The following is a 9,506-nucleotide window of genomic DNA, read 5'->3' as shown; positions in this document are numbered from 1 at the left end:
ATTGAACTTCCTATGCACTCTATGGTCTACATAGGGTGTCCATACGACATCATCCGAATTTAGAGCATCGATTCTCCGCTTATACTCAAGATAGAGTTTTGTTGGAGTATTAATACAAAAAGGAACATTAGTATGTTAATTATTTTGTATGTTGTAGATTTTTTTGATTTTGGTCATTATTAAAAAGTGTTGGACAAAATCATTAAAGTTATCAGATTTTTGGTGGATTAATTTTGACTAGCATAATTGTGCAACTGAAGTAAAACAATAATTTTTTTAATATTGGTTAACTTTGGAATATCATAGAGACAACTACCTTGTACTACGTATGTCACATTCATACTCACCATTTTGAAACGTATCTCCAGTTTTGGGTTTGAACTTTGTGGATCTTGGAGGAATTTGTTCGATTTCATGTGCAATATGATATCCTTGGGTGAGAGTTATAGTGAGCATTATTATTGTAGGTTGACATGGTCTACTCCACCATCATGGCTTCCAACTACCTAATAATAAATTGAGAAACTGATCATCTCAAATTCAATGTTGATAGTCAGTAAACATAATGTTGAATTGAAGGAATAAGTCATATCCACTGTTATAGTGTATAGATATTTTTGGGGACTCCATGAGAAAGTTTTAGGAAACCTCCATTTTACATGGACCCGGTGAAGGGGGCATCGTCGTGGAGATTAAAGGAAATGTTGAAAACTTGACAAGTGGATATAATGTTCACTACTACGACAAAAAAATGTTTTTACTTCAGTTGAAAAATAGATTTTACTTTAATGGGAGTTCTAAGATAACGAATAATATTAAGAAAAGTGTGCTACTTTTTTTCTCGGGCCACTTACCAAGACAAAAAATTGGAAAGTAAGCCACTTTTCCCCTCAGTTGGAGGTTAACTAAGGGGATATCCACACATATTTATACTTATATTGAGATTCCTTGTTTCTTGCCCTTGTATATTGAATGAACAATGCTAGTTTAATATATAAATTAACATTGATTGTATAACATACAATTGATTCAACTTTTACATATCATACTAAATTATAATCCTATAAATTTTTCCCACCAAAATTTCCCTCCAAAAATTTATCATAAATATTAATAACAATTAAATAAATAATAAACTAATAACTTTCTATTAAAAAAATAAAAAAAAGTCCATTTAAGCTCCAACTTACCCAAAGAAAAAAACTCGATGAAGCCATTTATTTTAACCCCACAACTCCATGAAGCCATTTAACCCCATGTTCTCCTAAATGGCAAGTTTCAAATATTATTATAACTTCCTCAACTCTAAAGATTTTATTTAAAACCCCTCTTTAGTCTCTCTAATTGATCTTCAACCTTTCTATTATGTTAGGTAATTTTCTCTCTAATCTCTCTAATTCAAATATGTGATTTTCTATTTTTCTTATTACTAATGAATCTATTAGCTGTCTTCACCGACAATCATACTTCACTATAAAGAGTATAGTCACATGAAGCTACACCATTCCAAGAATTTTCACATTTTCTTCATTGGAAATCACAATTTTAAAACTATCATACTCTTTCATGAATATATTTCACTTGAAGATAAACCACTTCAAGAATTTCACATTGTCATCACCGACAATAATATACTTTATCATGAAGAATAAATTTCACTTGAAGCTAAACCACTCCAAGAATTTTCACATGCCGAAAACCAGGTTGAAAGTTCATGGCGTAACTTCCTTGTTGGAAGGAAGCTCTTCAACCACCGACATAATCTTGCACCTTGTGTAATCTTGATTTTATCAACACATCTTTGACTTGAACTTTCCACAAGTAAAAAAATAATTCTTCCATCAATTTTCTCTAACCCAAACTGTACAGCGGAACTTATGATTGCAGCTCAACAACCCTTTCACAACACCACCCTTCTTTTCTGATGCGGAAGATCAGAGAAATCTGCAACCACAGAGCATACTAAGAACTGATATCCCTGGATAAAACACTACTAAACAATTAAACAAGAACACAACCATATGAACATAATATATTTAAGTATTACCAAAAACTTATCAAAAGATACATAATCAATCCAAAACATAACCAAGACTAAGTTATCACTACTAAACTTGCAAGTATCATCAGTAAATGGATGATTTTCAACATATTCAAACTTACAAAAGAGGGAATAAATCCCTTTCAACTCTTGCATACAAAAAGCAATATACTAACTCCAAAACATAAAAAATTAAGCCACACTACTACACTTGTCATTCTTGAACTAATTCATCACCATCATTAGGCACATCATCATTATTATAACACATATCATCATTATCATCAGCCACATCATCATTATCATCAACCACATCATCTTCATGAACTTGATCTCTAATATATGGCTTGGGCCGAAAGTTTAAGCTTTTCATCAATTATTTTAACATATCACGAAGTTCATCCCTTTCATTTCTCATTTCTTCCCTTTCAATTCTCATTTCTTCCCTTTCAATTTTTAATTCTTCAAATTCATGCCTTTGCACCCATTCTATTGACGAGGAACTTGAACCACGGTAATTTCGCCTGCTTGCAAATGAAGAAGATTCACTCCCAAGGCCATACACATGTCCTTTCCTTATTCCCGCAACTTCAGTCCATACATCAATTTCTTTTGGTAGCAGAGCTCCTTGCGAAGATTCTTGTTGAGTTAATTCTTCCTATCTACGTTTAAATTTTTCCTATTGACATAAATATAAGACAAATTAATATTTTAAAATAAATTAAAATAAAAATGAAATCAACATGAAAAATAAAAATAAAATAACTATTTAAGATTGAGAACTCATTACATAAACATGTTCAGATCTTCGATCAACCCAAGTATTATTCCTGCGATGTTGGTGTGTGTGAACAAACAAATCTGAAGGAGCGGGAGGAGTGCCATTCAGTTTCGTCTATAACAAAACAAAAAATATGAATTAGAACTAGAAACCAAAGAATATTTGTCATTTACCATCATTTGTCATTTACCATCATCACAATACATATTGTCACCATAAAATGGTGCTTGATTTATAAACTCAATTTACTGTTTACAACAATCAAATTTAATAACCAAACTTTTCATATAAATTGACACTTTTTAAATTGACATAAATTTACATCCAGTACAGTAGCATATAGATAAATTATAACCATGGCATATACTATCTATAATTGTGTGTGTGTATATATATATATATATATATATATATATATATATATATATATATATATATATATATATATATATATACCTTACGATAAGTCTAACAAATAAGCATGTTTATATACCATTGCATATACTATCTATAATTTACATAAAGTACAGTAGTATATTGACATTGTTTATATACGGTCAAATCAAATAACCAACCAAACCAGAAATTCTTAAATAAGTCTAACAATAAGCATGTTTGATATATGCTTGCACAAAGATATATCTGCGGATAAATCCAATGGTAGATTCGTTTTGCTTTTTTTGTATAAATCTTTGTAATAAATAATAAATCCAATAGCACACTAAACCACTCAAAATCACAAACATATGCAGCAGAAACAAAGTTAACAGCACACAAAATCAATCATATAAACACCATAATAATATAAACAACATAAAATTTACCAAATTAGCTCTATGTTGGGAAGTGGTGATAGAGCCACAAGTGTGAAGGGGCATTCCAAAACCTCCACAGTCAAATGCTCGATTTGTTTTTGCCTGCATACTCTTTTTCTTATATTCTGAAGTTCCCCAATTCTCACATAGTGTATTCCACATATTCAGATCAATCCAACTTGGTCTTTTCCTTGTGACACGAACCTTGTTTAAGTTATTTTTCATTATTGTTGCACCTCGTCTTTCAAAGTTCTTTCTAGCCCATGCATCATCCGGTGGAACAAAATTATACTTTTTCTGTATATATAGATATATATAACAAACATATGATTAGACAAATAGTTGGCAAAAACAAACACAATGGCTAACACAATAAGCATAATAATAGAAGTATTCGAAAAATACCTTAAACTCTCCAAACCACAAGTCCCTCGTATCACTGTGTATCTTCTTCCATGAGTTCCATGGCATAATATAGTTACTCCTAATGATATCTCCAATCCCACTAGCCGCAACATATGAAGGCAAAAATCTATAAACAATACATATTAATAGTTAAGAAATATATATATATATATATATATAGTATATGAAAAGAACTAAAAATAAGTATACATATATATACCCTTGTAAGTCAAGGTATAAGGTTTGCTTTCCGCCATTACTTTGTGTCTCGGATGGAACGACAGTTTCACTTGATCTTGGGGTTTGTGCCCCATCAGAATCAGAAGGTTGTGAAATAGATGGTGATGTTACCCCTCTTATTGTAGACGGGGGTGTGACACTTGATGTCCTAGTAGCAGATCCAGCATGAGGAATTGAGACATTAGATGTCCTAGTAGCAGATGCAGCATGAGGAAGTGGGACATTAGGTGTCCTAGTAGCAGATGCAGCATGAGGAAGTGGGACATTAGGTGTCCTAATAGCAGATGCAACATGAGGAATTGGAACATTAGATGTCCTAGTAGCAGATGCAACATGAGGAAGTGGAACATTAGATGTCCTAGTAGCAGATGCAACATGAGGAAGTGAGGCATTAGATGTCCTATTAGTAGATGCAACATGAGAAGAAGGAATATTAGATGTTCTAGTAGCAGATTCCCTTGTAGGAGGTGCAACATAAGGATGTGGGCCATTAAATGTCCTAGTAAAAGATGTCATAGTATGAGGTGGGCCATTAGATTTCCTAGTAATAGATGTCCTACAAAGAGGTGCAACACGAGATGTGCTTGAAGAGGGTGCAACATGAGATGTACTATGAAGAGATGCAAAATTCAATGTCTTGGGAGGAAGTGTAACATGTAATTTCTTATGAGAAGGTTCAACAGGAGTAGATACATCATGAGATGTCATATGAGGAGGTGCATCATGAGATGTCACATGTGGAGGTGCATCATGAGATGCTATATGAGGAGGTGCATCATGAGATGTCATTTGTGGAGTTAAACGTTTGAGATGTTTTGATTTGCGAGTCTTGGAAGCTTTTTCTTTAACTTTATCTTCACCTGTCATCTACAATTAGTAAAAAAAAAACATTAGAATTGTTTATAACATAAACTAATAAATTGCATCACCTTCCACAAAATGAAAAATATTACAATTTAATAATCACTATGTCCATGTATCTTCATCATCACCATCATCATCAATATCATTGTTGGTGTCAACATCGTAATACTCTGAGTTTTCTAAATTATTTTCTAAATCAAACTCATCCTCGTTATCCTCGTCATTCTCATCATGTTCTTTTTCTAGTTCCTCAATACTAATTTCTATTTCCTCATATTCCCCTTCATCTCTTAAATGACCAAGTAGCTCATCATTTGCTACAAAATCTACACTTGTTGTAGTTATTGTTGAATCTTGATATGCAACCTCTAATGTATATCGATCATCGACTCTGCCTCTAGGTTTGGTTTTAATGGCAACCCACCAATCAATCTTTTCTTTTAATCTTCCTGGGTATGGTACATAATAAACTTGAATAGCATTTGTTGCAAATATGAAAGGATCATAATTTGAATATCTTCTACGATGATGAACCTCCACAATGCCATATTGGTGTTGAACCTTCATGCCACGATTGGCAACAACATCAAACCACTCACAATTAAATAAAACTAATTGTTTGGTTGGTTCTCCCAAGTATTCAACTTGCATAATCTCTTTAATATTCCCATAATAATAATTTTCTTCAACTCCTTCATCGTCACCCTTGACACAAACTCCATAATTAATGGTTTTCTTTCCACCACTCCGTTCTTCTGTATGAAACTTAAAACCATTGACAAAATAAATAGGCCAAGTATGAACCTTCCTCTTAGGACCATATGCTAACTAGTGTAAATATAAATTTTGCACCATGTTATTAATATTTTTAACATGTACCTACCAATAGGAACCATAAACTCATTATATTCCACAACAACAAGATAATTCAAGTATTATAGTTGAATTAGTTTACAAATTGCATGACACTTACATATGCTCGAAACCAACTTAGAAATTCAGATGAAATTCTACCGTCCACGACAGTTCGCGATATATTTGGATGACTTTCTTCCAAATATTGCACAAAGCATCTAATTCATGACATTATTATCATTAGTAGTATTCAATATGGTTAATATAAAATGATAAATCAAGTTTAATTTCAATAAATGGTTGGACTTCTTCGCAATTTAGTAGGACATGCAAATGTGCAGCAGATAATTCTCTACCATCCAAATACCGACTCTTACGAGTTCCAGCTAAGCGACCAGGATGATTAAAAATTGATAAAGTATGCTGAACTACATCATCTTGACCACCATCATCATTTCGACCTACTCTATTTCTCAAAGATTGCACATGAGACTCGAAATAATATGAACAAAAATGAGAAGTCTCTTGACATAGATATGCCTCACAAATTGACCCCTCCACATGCGACTTGTTTTTAACCATTTGCTTTAACTTATTCAAGTACCTAAACAATAAGATATTTAACGTTAACTACTAATTACAAAAAATTAAAAATGTAAATTTGTAAGTTGGGGCAATTTGAATTATTACCTCTCAAATGGATACATCCAACGGTATTGCACAGGACCCCCAACCCTTGCTTCATAAGGTAGATGAATCAGAACATGCTCCATGGAATTAAAGAATCCAGGTGGAAATATTTTTTCCAATTTACAAGTTGTAATCACTATATTTTGTTCCATCAACAACAAATCTTCCACACGCAAAGTTGTTGAGCACAAATCCTTGAAAAATTTGCTCAACTCGACTATAGGACTCCATACTTGATGTGGAAATGCACTAAAAGCAATTGGTAACAATATCTCCATAAATACATGGCAATCATGACTTTTCATTCCAATAAGCTTCCCTTCACCTTTGTTTACACATCTATGCAAATTTGAAGCATGACCATCAGGCATTTTTAACTCAGAAACCCATTTATACACAACCTTTTGTTGGTCACTAGACAAAACATATTTTGCTTTAGGCTTTAAAACTTTTCCATTAGATTGTGTTTGTAACTCTAACTCCTTTCTTCGACATTACTTTTTCAAATCCATTCTTTCCTTAGCATTGTCTTTGGTCTTATCTTTGATATCCATCACTGTATTGAAGACATTATCAAACACATTCTTCTCAATATGCATGACATCAAGATTATGTCTTATTAAGTTGGTTTTCCAATAAGGTAACTCCCAAAAGATACTTTGTTTTTTCCAATTATGGGACACACCAAACCCATTACATATACAAGGATCGACCTCAGTTATTTTAGGGAAATCAGAAACTATTTCCCACACATCATCCCCGGTCAGCCGTTTTGGAGGTCGAGACTTTTCTATTCGATTCTTATAAAATGCATTCTTATTTCTTCGAAATGCATGATCCGTAGGCAAAAATTGACGATGAGAATCAAACCAAGAACACTTTCCACCATGCTTCAAGAAAAAAGAGTTTGATTGATCCATACAATATGGACATGCTAATTTTCCAGCTGTACTCCGACCAGACAACATTCCATATGCTAGAAAATCATTAATAGTCCACATTAATGCAGCTTTCATGGAAATATCATATGTAAGCTTTCCTGGAAATATCATATGTAAGCACTCCTTCATTCCACAAAAGTTTGAGCTCATCTATCAATGGTTGCAAATAAACATCTATCTTGTTCTTTGGATTATGAGGTCCGAGAATAATCAATGTGAGAAACATGTAGGGAGTTGTCATGCATAGTTTTGGAGGAAGATTATAAGGGGTAACAATAACCGGCCAACATGAATAAGGTGAGGCCGTATGATTAAATGGCATAAAACCATCAGTGCATAATCCCAAACTTACATTTCCCTCTTCAGCAGCAAAGGAGGGATAAATCTGATCAAAATGTTTCCAAGCCTCTCCATCCGATGGATGACACATCACTCCTGGTTCTCGTTTATTTTCATAGTGCCACCTCATATGTGGAGCCGAACTCATTGAAGCGTATAATCTCTTAAGTCTGGGAATTAGAGGTAAGTAATGCATTCTCTTCATAAGTACCTCTTTGCATTTCTCCCTGCCATTCGTTTTTTCCTTATAACGAGGTGCATTACAAAACTTGCATTCTCTTAATTGTTTACATTCATTGGTGTAGAATAACATACAACAATTAACACAACAATCTATTTTTTCAACAGTGCGACCAAGTTTTGAAACTATTTTCTTGGTCCTATAATAATCAGTAGGAACAAGATTATTTGGAGGATGTGTCTCTTTCATAAGTGCCACCATTTGATTAAAAGACCGTTGAGACATGTTCCCCTCTGACTTAATCATCAACAATCTAACAGCTGTAGACAATTCAGTGTGATCGTTGCATCCACGCCATAATGGCTTCTGTGCTACATGTAGTAAATCATAAAACTTCTGGTCACTAATATTTGGAGACTCTTCTATATCTTCCTCAAATTGCATTTGGTGTTGTAGTCCAACAACATCATAAATCATGTTCTCAAAAGTACTGTGGTGGTTGCTATGAGCCTCTTGTGCAGATTTTTCTTTATTAATTTCTACAAGCAACTCCGGATCACTTTCTCCATGACATGTCCAATTCCAATAATTAGGTTTGAATCCTTTCTGAAAAATATGAACTTTAACTTCTTCGAAGTGTTTCAAAGGGACGTTTTTGCAATTAGAACAGGGACATCTAATTTCATCATTAATTATGCCCTCTTGTTGGAGTGCAAATGACACAAATTCATCTAACCCATTTCGAAACTCTTCAGTGTACCCCTTTCGGCAAGGATTTAGCCTATTATACATCCAACTATGATCTAGTTGGATGTCCATGTGTTGAGTCCAGCATACAATTATAAAATAATATTTTGAGAATACAGGTGGATAGAAAGACCAACAATGTATCAGTAATTCCCTACTAGAAACCTATTGCTGGAAAGAAAGAAGCATGCATTAAAATATATCAAATTTATTATAAATATACATATATAACTACCTAAAACAATATTTAGATTAGTGAAAGCTAATAATTATTAAACTGTTTACTTACATGTTTATTTTCTTTTTGTGTGTTTACATAAGATGACCTCCACCGAGTATATCTATGTTGACGTGTGATTGGATTCTTAGAATCTTCTCATTCCCCAAGTATCTCTCTGTTATTTATGTGCTTAGATACAATAAGTTGTTTTGGTCAGGTTATTGTTTTATCCATTTTTTCAATTAATTTTGAATTCTATACATCATTTTACTTTATTTTGTAACACTTGAAGTTATTATGGCCCTATCCTATTCATTTTGGGTAGCTACCGTGGAAAATTATGCAGGTTAAATTATATATGCAGGTTAGACTTGATTACTATTATGG

At 33.1% G+C, this 9,506-nt stretch overlaps 2 protein-coding genes across 2 annotated transcripts; both read right to left on the bottom strand.

The window, feature by feature from the left end:
* Positions 1-2,255: 2,255 nt before the first annotated feature.
* LOC131632857 (uncharacterized) lies at positions 2,256-5,149 on the bottom strand. Its single transcript, XM_058903576.1, has 7 exons — positions 4,263-5,149; positions 4,043-4,169; positions 3,647-3,934; positions 3,316-3,330; positions 2,832-2,936; positions 2,518-2,699; positions 2,256-2,406 (listed from the first exon to the last, which is right to left on the bottom strand). The coding sequence occupies exons 1-7, from the start codon at positions 5,147-5,149 to the stop codon at positions 2,256-2,258; spliced, it is 1,755 nt and encodes a 584-aa protein (XP_058759559.1).
* A 2,565-nt stretch (positions 5,150-7,714) lies between these two features.
* Positions 7,715-8,971, bottom strand: LOC131632856 (uncharacterized). Its single transcript, XM_058903574.1, has one exon. It carries the CDS (start codon positions 8,969-8,971, stop codon positions 7,715-7,717), a length of 1,257 nt encoding a protein of 418 aa, XP_058759557.1.
* Positions 8,972-9,506: the final 535 nt, after the last annotated feature.

The sequence above is a fragment of the Vicia villosa genome, unplaced genomic scaffold (assembly GCF_029867415.1).
Source record: "Vicia villosa cultivar HV-30 ecotype Madison, WI unplaced genomic scaffold, Vvil1.0 ctg.001045F_1_1, whole genome shotgun sequence".
NCBI classification, from domain to species: Eukaryota; Viridiplantae; Streptophyta; class Magnoliopsida; order Fabales; family Fabaceae; genus Vicia; species Vicia villosa.
The sequence above is the reverse complement of the archived record's forward strand: the minus strand, read 5'-3'. Positions and strand labels throughout refer to the sequence as shown.